The sequence below is a fragment of the Amblyomma maculatum genome, chromosome 7, assembly GCF_055883805.1.
Source record: "Amblyomma maculatum isolate TAMU_Amacu chromosome 7, ASM5588380v1, whole genome shotgun sequence".
In the NCBI taxonomy this organism is placed as follows: domain Eukaryota; kingdom Metazoa; phylum Arthropoda; class Arachnida; order Ixodida; family Ixodidae; genus Amblyomma; species Amblyomma maculatum.
Genome location: NC_139350.1, coordinates 59,066,314 through 59,084,639, shown reverse-complemented (window position 1 = coordinate 59,084,639; position 18,326 = coordinate 59,066,314). Strand labels below are relative to the sequence as shown.

At 47.3% G+C, this 18,326-nt stretch overlaps 2 protein-coding genes, 9 non-coding genes and 1 pseudogene across 11 annotated transcripts; all 12 read right to left on the bottom strand.

Annotated features, from left to right (window-relative positions):
• Positions 1–6,402: 6,402 nt before the first annotated feature.
• On the bottom strand, positions 6,403–7,759 carry LOC146183458 (uncharacterized). The gene has a single exon (XM_084608714.1). The coding sequence runs from the start codon at positions 7,720–7,722 to the stop codon at positions 6,478–6,480; it is 1,245 nt and encodes a 414-aa protein (XP_084464840.1). The 5' UTR covers positions 7,723–7,759; the 3' UTR covers positions 6,403–6,477.
• Positions 7,760–7,993: 234 nt separating this feature from the next.
• Positions 7,994–8,067, bottom strand: TRNAN-GUU (transfer RNA asparagine (anticodon GUU)). The gene has a single exon. It is a non-coding gene; the product is annotated as a tRNA-Asn (tRNA).
• Positions 8,068–8,289: 222 nt separating this feature from the next.
• TRNAN-GUU (transfer RNA asparagine (anticodon GUU)) lies at positions 8,290–8,363 on the bottom strand. Its single transcript has one exon. It is a non-coding gene; the product is annotated as a tRNA-Asn (tRNA).
• Positions 8,364–8,584: 221 nt separating this feature from the next.
• On the bottom strand, positions 8,585–8,658 carry TRNAN-GUU (transfer RNA asparagine (anticodon GUU)). The gene has a single exon. It is a non-coding gene; the product is annotated as a tRNA-Asn (tRNA).
• Positions 8,659–8,879: 221 nt separating this feature from the next.
• On the bottom strand, positions 8,880–8,953 carry TRNAN-GUU (transfer RNA asparagine (anticodon GUU)). Its single transcript has one exon. It is a non-coding gene; the product is annotated as a tRNA-Asn (tRNA).
• Positions 8,954–9,174: 221 nt separating this feature from the next.
• TRNAN-GUU (transfer RNA asparagine (anticodon GUU)) lies at positions 9,175–9,248 on the bottom strand. The gene has a single exon. It is a non-coding gene; the product is annotated as a tRNA-Asn (tRNA).
• A 221-nt stretch (positions 9,249–9,469) lies between these two features.
• Positions 9,470–9,543, bottom strand: TRNAN-GUU (transfer RNA asparagine (anticodon GUU)). The gene has a single exon. It is a non-coding gene; the product is annotated as a tRNA-Asn (tRNA).
• Positions 9,544–9,764: 221 nt separating this feature from the next.
• On the bottom strand, positions 9,765–9,838 carry TRNAN-GUU (transfer RNA asparagine (anticodon GUU)). The gene has a single exon. It is a non-coding gene; the product is annotated as a tRNA-Asn (tRNA).
• A 221-nt stretch (positions 9,839–10,059) lies between these two features.
• On the bottom strand, positions 10,060–10,133 carry TRNAN-GUU (transfer RNA asparagine (anticodon GUU)). The gene has a single exon. It is a non-coding gene; the product is annotated as a tRNA-Asn (tRNA).
• Positions 10,134–10,355: 222 nt separating this feature from the next.
• Positions 10,356–10,429, bottom strand: TRNAN-GUU (transfer RNA asparagine (anticodon GUU)). Its single transcript has one exon. It is a non-coding gene; the product is annotated as a tRNA-Asn (tRNA).
• A 415-nt stretch (positions 10,430–10,844) lies between these two features.
• On the bottom strand, positions 10,845–11,884 carry LOC146183448 (uncharacterized; annotated as a pseudogene).
• Positions 11,885–14,366: 2,482 nt separating this feature from the next.
• Positions 14,367–15,853, bottom strand: LOC146183447 (uncharacterized). The gene has a single exon (XM_084608713.1). The coding sequence runs from the start codon at positions 15,816–15,818 to the stop codon at positions 14,631–14,633; it is 1,188 nt and encodes a 395-aa protein (XP_084464839.1). The 5' UTR covers positions 15,819–15,853; the 3' UTR covers positions 14,367–14,630.
• Between the last annotated feature and the right edge of the window lie 2,473 nt (positions 15,854–18,326).

Below are 18,326 nucleotides of genomic sequence, written 5' to 3'. Positions count from 1 at the left end.
CGTTTTTCATCACTAAGTGCCCTTTTCGTGGGCGTCTCTCCGAGCCACAATTTTTCGCTGCGTGCCCTTATCACCGCACCGCGATACTTCTCTTCGTCTATCACCTCAAGTTTGGTTTTTATCTTTTTTATATCTTGGGCGAACAAGCCAGGCTTAACGCTCTCCATGCTAAGCATGTATTCAAGTGTGCTACGAAGTTCTTTTTCTTGTTCTCTTTCTTTACGTCGGAGAGTGCATGCTCGGTCGATAGCAGCTATCTTTATATCGCACTTAAACTGCTCCCATGCTTGTATAAAATTAGAGTCATTTTGCAACAGATGCGTAATATATTCTTTCACTTTAGTGGTAAACTCTTCATCCAGCAGCAGCTTTTCATTAAATTTCCATAGCTCCCAATTGAACTTTGTTGCCTTACTTTTCATGCCTAGAGTAATCATTACGAGGGAATGGTCACTAAAGCTCATGGGAAGTGTTTGATATTCCGAGCACAAGGGCACACAATCAATAGGAACATATATTCGGTCCAACCTTGCATGACAGCTACCTTGAAAGTGCGTGAACAATGCTTGACCTTCATGCGTCAGTATACAGCCAGCATCTTCAAGTTCTGCCTCATTAACAATGTCAATAAGTAACTCTGCACTTTTGTCACGAAGGACACGGTCTGTTGTTCTATCTTCCGGTCTACAGACACAGTTGAAGTCTCCAAGCAGGAGAACACGCCTCTCATGTATTAGGAAGGATTTCATATAGTGAAAAAACTCTTCGCGCTCAGACGTTCTAGTAGGCGCATAAACACAGATCACTCTCCAGTCCAATCCAGAAAAACTGAAATCACATATCAAAAGCCGACCACTCTCACACGAGAACACAGACTGTACGCACTGTATACAATTTCGAATGAAAATGACACATCCCCCCGATCTTCCAACCGCATGACAAACGCAAACACTATATCTAGAACGATATATTTCAGCCATTTTATCTGTTTGTTGTTCGCTTTCCATTTTGCTCTCTTGAACTGCTAGCACATCAATTTCATTTTCCAGCAGAATGCGGTTCAGCTGCAGTTGTCTCCGACGCGTTGACAGCCCCCTCACATTTAGCGTGGCTACGCGTAAGCTAGTGGTTAAATTGGTCGCCATCTCAAGAAATTATAAATCGCGAAACATATATCACTCACATCGCTTTTGCAGAAAGACAGCATTGCGGTTGATCTGTTGCACGGGATGACCATTCTTCCTTTTTGGCGAGTCCGTCCGTCGTTCCAAGCGCTGCTCCCGATCATGGACCGGGCTTGCAACGTCTCGATCGGAAAGGTTACCCCCGCTATGGCGGAGGCACAGGTGACACAATTCTCCGGTCTGGGGGAACGTTTGGCCTTGGCTTGAAGGACGCCCGGCGAAGGGGGGCCGCCTTCAGTGGAGGCTGTCCGCTTTCCGCTCCTCCTTGGGTTGATTCCTCGTTGACACTGTCTTCATGCACCCGCTTCACAGGCAAGGTAGAAGCAGCTGGCATCTCAGCTTCAGTGTCTCCCTGTTCCTCACTGTGTTGCGTAGACGAAGCTGGGCTTGCACCACTGGCATTGCCGTTTTCTTTCGTGGGTGTCTCGGTCCCAGCGACATTCGATAACGGAACTATCAAATCTGATTCACAGTGTTCTTTAGGGGCAGGGGTCTTCTCAGAGGACTGTTCGTTCTGTTCTGCCTCCTCAGTGATTCCACTGCTCGCTTCCTCGGCGTCCACTGCGTCCATCAAGTGCTCGCCTGCCACTTCACTCGGCACGGGGCCTGCAACGTTGGCATACGTGCGCACACACTGGGACTCGTCATGGCCGTAGCGACGACACAGCCCGCAGCGCGGCACACGACAATCACGCCGTATATGTCCTTTCCCCCGGCACCGGAGGCAAAGCGGGGCTCTGCCTGGCACGTGGACGAGTGCGACGTCCTCGGCGACCCGAGGCTGATGCGGCAGGTCCTCAATGGTCACGCCCACTTTTAGCTTCAGAGTGACCGTTCGTGTCGTTGAAGCCTTGTCGACACACCCTTGCACCTTCCACTTTTCTCTTGATATTTCGGTGACTTTTCCAAAAGCCGCCAACGCCGCTCGCACATCATCGTCGTGCACGCCGTGAAGCAGCCAGAAAAGTTTTAGCCTGATGCCTTGGTTGCAGGGGTCAATGACCACGCATCGGTGCTCCTTCACTTCAAAAGCTTCGGCTTGCAAAATCTTCGCTTTCGCCTCTTCCCCTTTAAACGTTACAGCCCACACATGATTCATCTGATATGCCCCGAGGGCAACCACTTCCGGCAGCAGTGAAACACGAGCGAGGGAGTCTCGAAAGTGCTCCACCCGGTACGGCCTGGCTTTTATGTCGCCATGCAAAAAAACAGTATGTAAAACACTCGAACCTGTAGGCAGATGCGGCAGAACCAGTTCATAATCCTTGGCAGGCCTTTCCGTACTCCTGATACCACGGCCCAGCTGGGCCGCTGAATCCGCTCCTTGGGAGCCCATGATGAACACGTCCGTCACGCTCGGTGGCCGGAAGTAGAATGCTGCGCCACGGAGGCCGGGTCGGAGGGTTTGCCAAGAAGAAAGCTTCTCTAGCTAACAACACACTCGGAAAGCTTCAAATAGCTAGGGCGTTTAGTGTTTCATGAAGCATTTTTTTTATTTAATGCACGAGAATGCAGCAACAAAGCAAAATGTCAATTAGTGTGTTTCTCTACAATAACCAAACTTGTTTTGCTGCTGAGTGACAAACTACACTACAGCTAGAACCAAAAAATGCCGCCACCGGGAGGACTCGAACCTGCAACCTTTCGGTTAACAGCCGAACGCGCTAGCCTATTGCGCCACGGAGGCCGGGTTTTTTTTTTTTTTTTTTTTTCTTTATTGCCTGACTGACACAAATACACCGCACTGGAACTCAAAACAACATGAACAAAGGAATAATATATGTACACAAAACTAGTTCGCGTTGCCTAACCCCCACTGAGGGGCAGGCATTGTCATGTTAAAATTCCTTGAGCACCGTCAAAGGTTCCAGCTTTGACAGCCACTCAGGAGCACATGGTTGCAATTTAAGCACTTCGAGCCATCGCTGCACACTTTCGCGGAAATACATGCGGGCTGGCCGTGCATCTGGATCGCAGTGATAACCAGCCATTCGTGCGCGCCATATACTGTGGAGGCACATTAACATAACCTGGTCTAACGGCATATCATCATGTTTATCCAATGGTAAATACCTAATGCCATGGGAATCAAGTGGCAACTGCTTTTTTATTGTCCTTTGCAGAACATCCCACAAATATACCCCCTCCCAGCAATGCAAAAACACGTGATCTATTGTCTCTGGCTGTTTGCAGATGAGACATTGGGCCCCCCACGGTAGGAAAATACCATTTTCCTCCATAAATTATTTTACACTCAAAGTACCGGTATGTAGCATAAAGAAAAAAGTTTTAGCTCCCGTAGCAACTTGCATTTTCTTTACGCGTTTTAATACATTACTTCATGTGCCTCCATAGTATAAAGCTCGGTACAAGGGCACCGGGAACACCACTTCACAAACATCCTTGTATAACGTTCTCCTGTTAACATTACTTAAATACTCTTTCGAAAAACGTGCGCTTAAGAATTTCACGCTGACAACAATTTCCTTAAAGAATCCAAAAAGAGAGCCCGGCATACATTGAGTATAAACTACGAAATCAGGCAACGCTCGACCAAGTCTTTGTTGACACACTGTGCGCAGGAATGGATCGCTGGCATCCCTAAAAAACATAAACCGGTTGACAATCTGTCGCACAAACAAATGACCCAGACCAAGCCCCCCATGCTTCACCTGCCGGAACAAATTTGTCCGACTGCACCTCTCCCAACTCGAGGCCCAAACAAACACCGCAAAAACTCGATGCAATTTTTGCACACTTACACGGGAGCAATGCAACACTTGCATTACATACCATAACTTACTAATTAAAAACAGGTTGCAAACTGCGGCTCTTGCAAATATTGACAATTGAGCGCTTTTCCATTTCTCTGCTTTTTCGCGGGTTTCTTTGACCTGCTCTAGCCAGTATGGCTCGCTTTCCTTGTAAAATTCCAAGGGCACACCCAAGTACTTTGCAGGCGTTGTAACCCACGACACATTAGCGAAAGTGTCGGGGGTCAGCTGCCATTCACCGTGCCAAAATCCCAGGCACTTACCCCAGTTAACTTTACTCCCAGTGACTTTGCTAAAATGTTTTACCACATCCACTGTCCTCTTTATACTCTCCTTATTTACACAAAATACCGCAACGTCGTCTGCGTAAGCCAGCAATTTGACTTCTGACTCCTGCAGTCGAAAACCATCAATGTCATTGTTTTGTAGGATGCTTAAACACAAAGTTTCAATATAAATGCCGAACAAAAGAGGGCTGAGGGGGCAACCTTGGCGCACCGAACGTCGTACGTTGATGGGGGCCCCCAGTGACTTATTGACAATTAATCTCGTAGTGCAGTTAAGGTACGCCAAAGCCACTCCCTCTCGAATAACAGAGCCGACATTAACATAGTCTAATATACTGAACAGAATAGTATGTGCCACACAATCAAAAGCTTTCTCCAAGTCCAACTGCAGTAACGCAACACATGCATGAGTTGCATCGCAGCATTCGAGCACACTTCTCGCTTTGTGAATGTTCTGAAAGATAGATCGCCCTTTGATACCGCACGTTTGGTGAGGGCCCACTAGTTCGCATATAACCGTTTGTAGTCTGCCAGCAAGCACCTTCATATAAATCTTGTAATCAACGTTTGTCAGAGCAATGGGCCTGTAAGACGACAACTGCCTAAGCTTATCTGGTTGGTCAGTTTTCGGAATAAGTACTGTGTGCGACGATCCGAAAGACGCAGGCAGTGCCTTCAGTTCATACGCTTCATTAAATAAGGCACACAACAAAGAAGATAGCTGTTTTTTGAACTCTTTATAAAAAGCCGCACTCAGGCCATCAGGCCCGGGTGATTTCCCTGGGTTTAAATTTTCTATTGCCTGCTGCACTTCTTGTTCGCTTATTGGCCGCTCCAGTCTTTCTTTTTGTTCTTCATCAATTTTTGGCATCGCGTCAAGAAAGGATTCTTTAAAACGGTCCAAATTAACCTCTCGGGACGAAAATAGCTCTTCATAATACTCCCAGAAAGCTTTCGCGATTCCTTCGTTATCGCTTTCTGTGCGTCCTGCCCAATCTACCTCTGCCACGTGATTTCGCCTTGCATTTGCTTTTTCTATTCCCAACGATCTTTTTGTCGGCGCCTCATCCATGGCCAATTTTTCCGCTCTCGCACGCACCAGTGCTCCGCGATAACGGTCTTCGTCATTCAGTTGAAGTTTTTGCTTTATTTTTCTAACGTCGTCCATGTATAACCCTGGCGTGTTACACTCCAGGGCTAACAATTTATCTAGCAAAGACCTTAAATGCATTTCATTTTGTTTTTCTTGAAACCGTATGCAGCTGGCTTTTTCTATAGCTTTGATTTTAATTTGTTGCTTACAGAGTTCCCATTCTTGACCCAGTTCGTGGGTGTCCTCCTGACAAATCTTACCAATTTCTTCTTCTACTAGTCTGGTGAATTGCACGTCATTCAGCAGTTTATTATTTAACTTCCACAATTCCCAATTAAAACCGCTACCTCCCTTTCTTGTTCCAATTGTACACTGAACCATGCAGTGATCTGAGTACGTTACCGCCAAAACATAATACTCCTGGCATTTTGGGGCCAGTTCTGCGGACACATAAATCCTGTCAAGGCGGGCGTGGCTAGCACCCTGAAAATGAGTATACTGAACCCGTCGCTCGCTCGTGAGACACTCTGCAACGTCTTCCAGTGCAAACTCGTCGATCAAGCGCGAAAGTACCTCTGTGCTACGATCCCTAAATGTACGATGGCTAGTTTTGTCACCGGAGCTCAGTACACAATTGAAATCTCCCAGAAAGACAAGTTGCTTATCCGTGTTTAAATACCCTTCAACAAAATCAAACAAAGCAGCCCTCTCATCAACTACCGTAGGTGCATATACACAAACAGCACGCCACTCAGCCGAGCAAAAACTAAAATCGAGGACCACACCCCGACCCGACTGAAAAGAAGCATGCGACTGCACTACAAGACCCGGCAACTTCTTCACAAACAGGACGCATCCAGCAGAAGTACCGACTGCATGGCTGACAACTGCGTAAAACCGCGACGTGAAACGTTGCACCATGCCCTCGGTCTCTTGTTCACCCTCGACTTTTGTCTCTTGAACTCCAAGTATATCGATGTCATTTTCATTTAAAAGCCGCAGGACTTGGCTCTGCTTCCTTTTCGCTGCTAGACCTCTCACGTTAAGGGTCGCAATCTTTAGTGACAGTTCATAAGCCATTTTCTTAGAGTGAAAAGAGGCCAAGAGCATGGTCCTTACCTCTCACGTCTAGCATGGCGCTAGACGCTTTCGTTGACGCCAGAGCCATGAGGTTGGACTGGCAGACCTTGTGACAGGGGCGGCTTTTCGGCAGCTCTCCTGTCCGTCGAAACATTCGGTCTTGGTTTGAAGGTCGCCCTCCTCCCTATTGGCGTTTTTACCGGCGGCTCGTCGTTGCTAGCTGCTTCTGCCTTGCTTGTCTCACTTGTGCTCTCGTCGTGGGCACGCTTCGCAGGGCCTTGGACGTTGGTCGCTCGGCCGCTGCTCTTTTCAAGGGTTTCCTGTTGGCCCGCAGACTCCGTAAGTTCAGTTTTTGAGCTCTCGGCATCGCTCACCCTTTCTTCCTCTGACGGTCCGTTGTTCGGTAGCGTGACTTCCTTGTCTGGCCTACTGAGTATCTCGTCACCGCCCCCCGGGGGCACTAACATGCCTGTCGTTGCTGTTAGCTTTTCAGCTTCTCCGACCCCCTTTGCGGCCTCTTCTGTCTCTGCGACATCCATTTGGTGCTCTGTCATGTCCGCCCTCGCTGTCGGTGCAGTGGCCACTGCATACGTCCGTACGCAATCTTCCTCGGAGTGGCCAAAGCGCTTACATGTCGAACACCGCGGAATTTTACATTCCCGGCGCACATGACCGGTCCCGCGGCAGCGCAGGCACTGCATTGGCCGCCCAGGCACCACAACAAGGGCCAACTCCCCTGCTACTCTTATCTGATGAGGTAGGTCGTCTATCTTCATCCCGGGCTTCAACTTCAGGAGTACGGCCCTCGTTGTTGAGCCCTTTTCGTGAACGCCCTGGACGCGCCACCGCTCACGGGTAACTTCGGTCACCTCACCGAAAGCCCCAAAAGCAGTTCTGATATCCTCATCCGCCACGCCATGCAACATCCAGTGGAGCCGTAGCTTCACCTGTTGATCCTCCGGGTCAATGATGATACACCGTCGGCCTTTCACTTGAAGCTCCTTGAAGGCTAGCAGCCGCTTGGTTGCTTCAGAGCTGCTCAAGGTCACCGCCCAGACATGGTTTATTTGGTAGGCCCCCAAGGCCACCACGTCTGGGAGCGTACCAGTCTTGGCCAGGGCGTCCCGGAAATCTTCAACCCTGAAGGGTCGCACTCGTACGTCGCCGTGCAAAAAAACTGTGTTGAAAACAACACGTCCGGTGGGCAGATGCGGCAAAATGAGCTGATATTCCTTATCTTCGTTTGCGTTAAGCCTGTTACCGCGGCCAGCCTGGGCCGCAATCGCCGCTCCGTCGGAGCTCATGATTCACCGTCCGTACACGCAGGTGGCCGGAAGTAGAATGCCACGGAGGCCGGGTCGGAGGGTATGCCAAGAAGAAAGCTTCTCTAGCTAACAACACACTCGGAAATCTTCAAATAGCTAGGGCGTTTAGTGTTTCATGAAGCATTTTTTTTATTTAATGCACGAGAATGCAGCAACAAAGCAAAATGTCAATTAGTGTGTTTCTCTACAATAACCAAACTTGTTTTGCTGCTCAGGGACAAACTACACTACAGCTAGAACCAAAAAATGCCGCCACCGGGAGGACTCGAACCTCCAACCTTTCGGTTAACAGCCGAACGCGCTAGCCTATTGCGCCACGGAGGCCGGGTCGGAGGGTATGCCAAGAAGAAAGCTTCTCTAGCTAACAACACACTCGGAAAGCTTCAAATAGCTAGGGCGTTTAGTGTTTCATGAAGCATTTTTTTTTATTTAATGCACGAGAATGCAGCAACAAAGCAAAATGTCAATTAGTGTGTTTCTCTACAATAACCAAACTTGTTTTGCTGCTCAGGGACAAACTACACTACAGCTAGAACCAAAAAATGCCGCCACCGGGAGGACTCGAACCTCCAACCTTTCGGTTAACAGCCGAACGCGCTAGCCGATTGCGCCACGGAGGCCGGGTCGGAGGGTATGCCAAGAAGAAAGCTTCTCTAGCTAACAACACACTCGGAAATCTTCAAATAGCTAGGGCGTTTAGTGTTTCATGAAGCATTTTTTTTATTTAATGCACGAGAATGCAGCAACAAAGCAAAATGTCAATTAGTGTGTTTCTCTACAATAACCAAACTTGTTTTGCTGCTCAGGGACAAACTACACTACAGCTAGAACCAAAAAATGCCGCCACCGGGAGGACTCGAACCTCCAACCTTTCGGTTAACAGCCGAACGCGCTAGCCTATTGCGCCACGGAGGCCGGGTCGGAGGGTATGCCAAGAAGAAAGCTTCTCTAGCTAACAACACACTCGGAAATCTTCAAATAGCTAGGGCGTTTAGTGTTTCATGAAGCATTTTTTTTATTTAATGCACGAGAATGCAGCAACAAAGCAAAATGTCAATTAGTGTGTTTCTCTACAATAACCAAACTTGTTTTGCTGCTCAGGGACAAACTACACTACAGCTAGAACCAAAAAATGCCGCCACCGGGAGGACTCGAACCTCCAACCTTTCGGTTAACAGCCGAACGCGCTAGCCTATTGCGCCACGGAGGCCGGGTCGGAGGGTATGCCAAGAAGAAAGCTTCTCTAGCTAACAACACACTCGGAAAGCTTCAAATAGCTAGGGCGTTTAGTGTTTCATGAAGCATTTTTTTTATTTAATGCACGAGAATGCAGCAACAAAGCAAAATGTCAATTAGTGTGTTTCTCTACAATAACCAAACTTGTTTTGCTGCTCAGGGACAAACTACACTACAGCTAGAACCAAAAAATGCCGCCACCGGGAGGACTCGAACCTCCAACCTTTCGGTTAACAGCCGAACGCGCTAGCCTATTGCGCCACGGAGGCCGGGTCGGAGGGTTTGCCAAGAAGAAAGCTTCTCTAGCTAACAACACACTCGGAAAGCTTCAAATAGCTAGGGCGTTTAGTGTTTCATGAAGCATTTTTTTTATTTAATGCACGAGAATGCAGCAACAAAGCAAAATGTCAATTAGTGCGTTTCTCTACAATAACCAAACTTGTTTTGCTGCTCAGGGACAAACTACACTACAGCTAGAACCAAAAAATGCCGCCACCGGGAGGACTCGAACCTCCAACCTTTCGGTTAACAGCCGAACGCGCTAGCCTATTGCGCCACGGAGGCCGGGTCGGAGGGTTTGCCAAGAAGAAAGCTTATCTAGCTAACAACACACTCGGAAAGCTTCAAATAGCTAGGGCGTTTAGTGTTTCATGAAGCATTTTTTTTATTTAATGCACGAGAATACAGCAACAAAGCAAAATGTCAATTAGTGCGTTTCTCTACAATAACCAAACTTGTTTTGCTGCTCAGGGACAAACTACACTACAGCTAGAACCAAAAAATGCCGCCACCGGGAGGACTCGAACCTCCAACCTTTCGGTTAACAGCCGAACGCGCTAGCCTATTGCGCCACGGAGGCCGGGTCGGAGGGTTTGCCAAGAAGAAAGCTTATCTAGCTAACAACACACTCGGAAAGCTTCAAATAGCTAGGGCGTTTAGTGTTTCATGAAGCATTTTTTTTATTTAATGCACGAGAATGCAGCAACAAAGCAAAATGTCAATTAATGCGTTTCTCTACAATAACCAAACTTGTTTTGCTGCTCAGGGACAAACTACACTACAGCTAGAACCAAAAAATGCCGCCACCGGGAGGACTCGAACCTCCAACCTTTCGGTTAACAGCCGAACGCGCTAGCCTATTGCGCCACGGAGGCCGGGTCGGAGGGTATGCCAAGAAGAAAGCTTCTCTAGCTAACAACACACTCGGAAAGCTTCAAATAGCTAGGGCGTTTAGTGTTTCATGAAGCATTTTTTTTTATTTAATGCACGAGAATACAGCAACAAAGCAAAATGTCAATTAGTGCGTTTCTCTACAATAACCAAACTTGTTTTGCTGCTCAGGGACAAACTACACTACAGCTAGAACCAAAAAATGCCGCCACCGGGAGGACTCGAACCTCCAACCTTTCGGTTAACAGCCGAACGCGCTAGCCTATTGCGCCACGGAGGCCGGGTCGGAGGGTATGCCAAGAAGAAAGCTTCTCTAGCTAACAACACACTCGGAAAGCTTCAAATAGCTAGGGCGTTTAGTGTTTCATGAAGCATTTTTTTTATTTAATGCACGAGAATACAGCAACAAAGCAAAATGTCAATTAGTGCGTTTCTCTACAATAACCAAACTTGTTTTGCTGCTCAGGGACAAACTACACTACAGCTAGAACCAAAAAATGCCGCCACCGGGAGGACTCGAACCTCCAACCTTTCGGTTAACAGCCGAACGCTCTAGCCTATTGCGCCACGGAGGCCGGGTCGGAGGGTATGCCAAGAAGAAAGCTTCTCTAGCTAACAACACACTCGGAAATCTTCAAATAGCTAGGGCGTTTAGTGTTTCATGAAGCATTTTTTTTTTATTTAATGCGCGGGAATACAGCAACAAAGCAAAATGTCAATTAGTGTGTTTCTCTACAATAACCAAACTTGTTTTGCTGCTCAGTTTTTTTTTTATTATTATTATTTACCTGTTCATTCAGACAAAGGAAATACATTGTAATAAAAAAGCACTTCAGCCTGCTTTAGCTGAAGTGATACATTAAAATTTCTTGAACTGGATCAGTTCATCCAATACATTCAGCCATGAAGGTGGCTCAACCTGCACCCGATAAACTTCACGTACATAGCACACACTTTCAACAAAGTTTTCTCTCACCGACAGCACATTGACATCTGCATTCCTGACTGCCATTCGTGTCTTCCATAAACTATGGAGGCCGAGCAGCTTTATCATGTCGTAGGGAATACCTGTGTGATCATTGTCTGTTGGTAGATAGCGTATTCCTATAGGTGTTATGGGTAAATCCTTCTTTATGGTACGTTGCAGAATATCCCAATAAAATACCGGGTCCCAGCATTCAATGAACACGTGCTCGATGTTCTCAGGCTTTTTACATAATAAACAGTTTGTGGTCCAGGGTACAAATATTCCTTTGTCAGCTAGCCAGGTCTTAACGGGAAGTGTACTAGTGTGCAGTTTGAAAAAAAAACGACTTCGTACTTGCTTTGACCGGCATCTTTTTAACTCTTTGTAAAACATCTTGCCCTCGGCCTCCATTGTTTATCATTCGGTACAAGGGAACTGGCATCATGACATCTATTAAGTCACTATACAATTTTTTCTTGGTCACCAGACTTAGATATTCTATCGAGAATCGAACCTTCAGTATATAGGCAGAGTCAACAATCTCCTTTAAATATCCCTTCAACCCGCATATTGGCCGCCCTGCAGTAGACACAATAAAATCTGGAAGGGCATTTGCTAGACGCACTTGCATCATTGTACGTAAGAAGGGCTCACTTTGATCCCTGAAAAACATAAAACGGGAGACGAGTTGCCGAACAAACAAATGTGAGAGACCGACACCACCATCTCGAACTGATCGAAATAAATTGGTTCGTTTTGTCCTTTCCCAGTTGGACGCCAAAATGAATACAGCAACACTCTGTGCATTTTTTGCACATATACGCGTGACATAGAAAGAAACTGCAAAACATACCACAATTTGGAGATTAGAAAAATATTGCATACGGATGCCCTCGCAAACATGGATAATTCTCTACCTTGAAAAGCCCCTGCTTTCTCCTTCACTTCGGGCATCACGTCCTTCCAGTAATCGGCGCTCCTGTTATAATATTGCAGTGGCACTCCCAAGTACTTCGATGGAACGGTTGTCCACTGGAGGTTCGCAAAAGACCTCGGCGCAATTTCCCAATTTCCGTGCCAGAAGCCGACACTTTTATCCCAGTTAATATCAGCGCCTGTCTGTTCACAAAAGTTTTTGGCAACGAAAATTGCTTCTTGAACACTTTTTTGGTCGCTACAAAACACCGCAATATCATCCGCATAGGCAAGAACTTTCACCTGGGACGACTCAATACGAACACCGTTAATTAGTTCGGAGTGTATCAGTTTAAGACAAAATGGCTCCAGGTACAGAGCGAAACGTACAGGAGAGAGTGGGCAACCTTGTCTTATTGAAGAACGCACGGGGACAGTTTCGCTTAAGCTTTTGTTAACAATGATTCGAAAGGTGCACTTGTCATAAACCATTTTTAGACCATCAAGAATAACACATCCTACATTTGCATGTTCGAGCACGCTGTACAGAACTTCATGCGATACCAGATCGAATGCCTTTGCCAGGTCCAGTTGGATCATTGCTATTCGACTAGCAAAGTCATCACAACATTCCAGAATACTACGCGCAACATGAACATTTGTGCATATACTGCGCCCTTTTATTCCGCAGGTTTGGTGCGGTCCAACGAGTTGCATGATCACACTTTGCAGGCGCTTGGCCAGAACCTTCATGATTATCTTGTAGTCGGTATTGGTCAGCGTAATTGGGCGATAAGACCCTACCGACTGCAGTTTCCTTTGGTCATCCGTTTTGGGGATTAGCACTACGTGACCAGTACGAAAAGACGGCGGCATTTGTTTTTCTTTGTAGGCTTCCGTGATCACCGCATGTAAAGCTGGGCTAATTTCATCTCGAAAGGTCTTATAAAAAGCGCCCCCAGGCCGTCGGGCCCTGGCGTCTTCCCAAGGACTAGCTCGTCAATTGCGCTTTCAACTTCACCAATGCTGATGGGTTGTTCTAGGCGAGCAACAGTGGGCTCATCTAATCTGGGCACTAGCGATAAAAATTCATCACGCAGTTCGCACCTCGTTCTTTTATTCCCTACCAGTTCTGTATAATATTCCACAAAGGCCTGCTCAATTTTCTTCTTGTAGCTGGTAATCTCAATGTGGTACCGAATCTGCCGGATTTCTTTCTGCGTTTCATACCGCCTTTCATCGCACAACGCACGTTTGTTCGGTGCTTCACCTGCCCACAACTTTTCGGCCCGCGCTCTTATCACCGCCGCTCTGTACTTGTCTGTCTCCAGAGCTTCTAGCTTGTTCTTTATTTCTCGGATTTTGTTTATGTACATGCCAGGCGCTGCTGTTTCCATACACATTATGAAATCCAAATTGCACTTCAATTCTTTCTCCGTTTTTCGACATCTTTGATGAACTATTGTTCCTCGTTCTATCGCAATCACCTTGACGTCGTTCTTAAATGATTCCCACTTTGCTGCGTAGCTCCATGAGCGAGTCGAGGGCATTTTAGCTATCTCTTCTTTAATTCGCTCAATGAATTCTTCATCCTCTAGAAGTCTTACGTTAAGCTTCCAGAGGTCCCAACTAAACCGCGACTTTTTGGGCTTGTTACCAAACGTAACCATCACAAGACTGTGATCGCTGAACGAGAGGTGCTTTAGATCGTACTTTTCACATGCTGTGACAAGTTGCAAGCTGGCGTACACTCTGTCTAGTCTCGCATTACTGCCGCGTTGGAAATGCGTAAACCCGGGATGTGAGCCTTGGGACAGTACACTGCCAAGATCTTCCATATTATAGTCTTGAATTAGTGAGTTAAGCAACCGAGCGCTCTGGTCACGAATCGGGGACTTGGGTACTCGATCTTCTGTTAAGCAGACACAGTTGAAGTCACCCATAAGAATAACACTTTTCGCACAATTTAGGAACACTTCAACCTTCTCAAAAAAAGCAACACGCTCAGTCTGATTGTTCGGTGCGTACACACATATAACACGCCAAGCACTACCAGACAGTGCAAAGTCAACAACCAGTAACCGGCCTTCTTCGGATGCTACGACATTTTCCTCCACAATGCCCAGACTGTTTCTCACAAATAAGGCGCAACCACCCGACCTTCCAACAGCATGACATATACACACATTGTATCGCGACCGAAATTTGGCAACCATTCGATCTGTATGTTCCTCACTCTCAATTTTGGTTTCTTGCAAAGCGATAATGTCCAATTCATTTTCTAGGAAACTCCGGCTGACTTGACGCTGACGCTTGATCGCTGCCAGCCCCCTGACATTCAACGTCGCAATGCGCAATGGCATATGAAATAATATTCCCTTATCTCTGGAGGAACACACAAATCGTGCAGTGCTCACCTCAGGGCACCATGTCGCGGCAGCGGTTTCCGTGCTCATCGGATTAACACTTGTGTCCACGCTGTGCCAGCCTTTACTAGAGGCTCGATGCGCTTCTTCTGGGTCGTCCTCCATGCGTAGTCAAGTGTGTCGCGCACGTTGCTCCGGCATGCGAAAAGGACCAAGTAACCACAGAAGCAGCGCTATTTCGGCGTCGCTTCTGCTGTTCTTCTATCAGGCGGAATAGTTGGCCTTGGTTTAAATGGCGCTCGCCGCGTCGGTGTCGCTTTGGTGGGCGGCTCCTCCACTGCTGCACCGTCACTTAGCTGGTCGCCTTGTACCGCTTGAAGATGAGAGCGTTTTGTGGCCGAAACAGTGGTGTCTTCCATGGTTGCATCTTTTACATTTTGTAGGGTGCTTGGTTCGTTCTTTGCGGTATCCTCCAATTCGACAGTAGGCGTCTTCTCTTGATTTTTCTTCTCCTCCTGTTCGAGTTGAGGCAGTTCATGCTGCGGGGCGGTCGTCGCCACTGTGTCCTCACCGCTTGAAGGTTGCAGGTCTTTTGCAGCAGCAGATGGCAACACCCCTGCTTCCTTTGACGCTTCCTCACCCTCCACCTCATCTATGACATGTTCAGCCAGCTCACTGTTCCTTGCCGGACCCGTCATGCTGGCGTACGTGGGAACACACTGGCTCTCATCATGCCCAAATCGCCGACAACGCGAGCACCTAGGCACTCGACAGTCGCGACGAATGTGGCCTTTCCCTTGACATCGCAGGCAAAGGGGGGGCCTCCCTGCGACTACTAAAAGAGCTGGCTCACCTGCGATACGGATTTGGTGGGGAATGTCTTCAGCCGTGACACCTTTGTTCAGTTTCAGGCTCAATATACTTGTTGTGGACCCCTTTTCGGTGACGCCCTGAACACGCCACCTCTCTTTCGACGTTTCCGTCACTTCACCATATGGTCGGAAGGCCACCCGCACATCTTCGTCAGTCACATTATGGAGAACCCAGTGCACCTTGACTCGTACTTCCTGCTTGTTGGGGTCGATAATGATGCACCGACGTTCCTTGACGGTAATGCTTTCAGCCGCGAGCACTTTCTGCATGGCCTCTGAACTTCTAAACGTAACCGCCCACACGTGATTCATTTGGAATGCTCCCAGGGCTACAACCTCAGGGAGCAAATCCAAACGGGGAAGGGCATCCCTGTAGTCCTCGACCTTATACGGCCGCGCCCGAACGTCGCCGTGCAAAAATACTGTGTTCAAAACGATACGACCTGTAGGTAGGTGGGGCAGCATCACTTCGTATTCCTCGTTATCATGAACAGCAATCCTGTTCCCGCGGCTCGGCTGAGCCGCTAACGCCGCTCCAACGGAGCACATGATAGCACGTCCGTCACGCTCGGTGGCCGGAAGTGGAATCCTTTGCGCCACGGAGGCCGGGTCGGGGGGTATGCCAAGAAGAAAGCTTCTCTAGCTAACAACACACTCGGAAAGCTTCAAATAGCTAGGGCGTTTAGTGTTTCATGAAACATTTTTTTTTTATTTAATGCACGAGAATACAGCAACAAAGCAAAATGTCAATTAGTGTGTTTCTCTACAATAACCAAACTTGTTTTGCTGCTCAGGGACAAACTACACTACAGCTAGAACCAAAGAATGCCGCCACCGGGAGGACTCGAACCTCCAACCTTTCGGTTAACAGCCGAACGCGCTAGCCGATTGCGCCACGGAATGGGTTTTTTTTTTTTTTTTCTTTATTGCCTGACTTTGACACAAATACACCGCACTGGAACTCAAAACAACATGAACAAAGGAATAATATATGTACACAAAACTAGTTCGCGTTGCCTAACCCCCACTGAGGGGCAGGCATTGTCATGTTAAAATTCCTTGAGCCGCGTCAAAGGTTCCAGCTTTGACAGCCACTCAGGAGCACATGGTTGCAATTTAAGCACTTCGAGCCATCGCTGCACACTTTCGCGGAAATACATGCGGGCTGGCCGTGCATCTGGATCGCAGTGATAACCAGCCATTCGTGCGCGCCATATACTGTGGAGGCACATTAACATAACCTGGTCTAACGGCATATCATCATGTTTATCCAATGGTAAATACCTAATGCCATGGGAATCAAGTGGCAACTGCTTTTTTATTGTCCTTTGCAGAACATCCCACAAATATACCCCCTCCCAGCAATGCAAAAACACGTGATCTATTGTCTCTGGCTGTTTGCAGATGAGACATTGGGCCCCCCATGGTAGAAAAATACCCTTTTCCTCCATAAATGATTTTACACTCAAAGTACCGGTATGTAGCATAAAGAAGAACGTTTTAGCTCCCGTAGCAACTTGCATTTTCTTTACTCGTTTTAATACATTACTTCCTGTGCCTCCATAGTATAAAGCACGGTACAAGGGCACCGGGAACACCATTTCACAAACATCCTTGTATAACGTTCTCCTGTTAACATTACTTAAATACTCTTTCGAAAAACGTGCGCTTACGAATTTCACGCTGACAACAATTTCCTTAAAGAATCCAAAAAGAGAGCCCGGCATACATTCAGTATAAACTACGAAATCAGGCAACGCTCGACCAAGTCTTTGTTGACACACTGTGCGCAGGAATGGATCGCTGGCATCCCTAAAAAACATAAACCGGTTGACAATCTGTCGCACAAACAAATGACCCAGACCAAGCCCCCCATGCTTCACCTGCCGGAACAAATTTGTCCGACTGCACCTCTCCCAACTCGAGGCCCAAACAAACACTGCAAAAACTCGATGCAATTTTTGCACACTTACACGGGAGCAATGCAACACTTGCATTACATACCATAACTTACTAATTAAAAACAGGTTGCAAACTGCGGCTCTTGCAAATATTGACAATTGAGCGCTTTTCCATTTCTCTGCTTTTTCGCGGGTTTCTTTGACCTGCTCTAGCCAGTATGGCTCGCTTTCCTTGTAAAATTCCAAGGGCACACCCAAGTACTTTGCAGGCGTTGTAACCCACGACACATTAGCGAAAGTGTCGGGGGTCAGCTGCCATTCACAGTGCCAAAATCCCAGGCACTTACCCCAGTTAACTTTACTCCCAGTGACTTTGCTAAAATGTTTTACCACATCCACTGTCCTCTTTATACTCTCCTTATTTACACAAAATACCGCAACGTCGTCTGCGTAAGCCAGCAATTTGACTTCCGACTCCTGCAGTCGAAAACCATCAATGTCATTGTTTTGTAGGATGCTTAAACACAAAGTTTCAATATAAATGCCGAACAAAAGAGGGCTGAGGGGGCAACCTTGGCGCACCGAACGTCGTACGTTGATGGGGGCCCCCAGTGACTTATTGACAATTAATCTCGTAGTGCAGTTAAGGTACGCCAAAGCCACTCCCTCTCGAATAACAGAGCCGACATTAACATAGTCTAATATACTGAACAGAATAGTATGTGCCACACAATCAAAAGCTTTCTCCAAGTCCAACTGCAGTAACGCAACACATGCATGAGTTGCATCGCAGCATTCGAGCACACTTCTCGCTTTGTGAATGTTCTGAAAGATAGATCGCCCTTTGATACCGCACGTTTGGTGAGGGCCCACTAGTTCGCATATAACCGTTTGTAGTCTGCCAGCAAGCACCTTCATATAAATCTTGTAATCAACGTTTGTCAGAGCAATGGGCCTGTAAGACGACAACTGCCTAAGCTTATCTGGTTGGTCAGTTTTCGGAATAAGTACTGTGTGCGACGATCCGAAAGACGCAGGCAGTGCCTTCAGTTCATACGCTTCATTAAATAAGGCACACAACAAAGGAGATAGCTGTTTCTTGAACGCTTTATAAAAAGCCGCACTCAGGCCATCAGGCCCGGGTTATTTCCCTGGG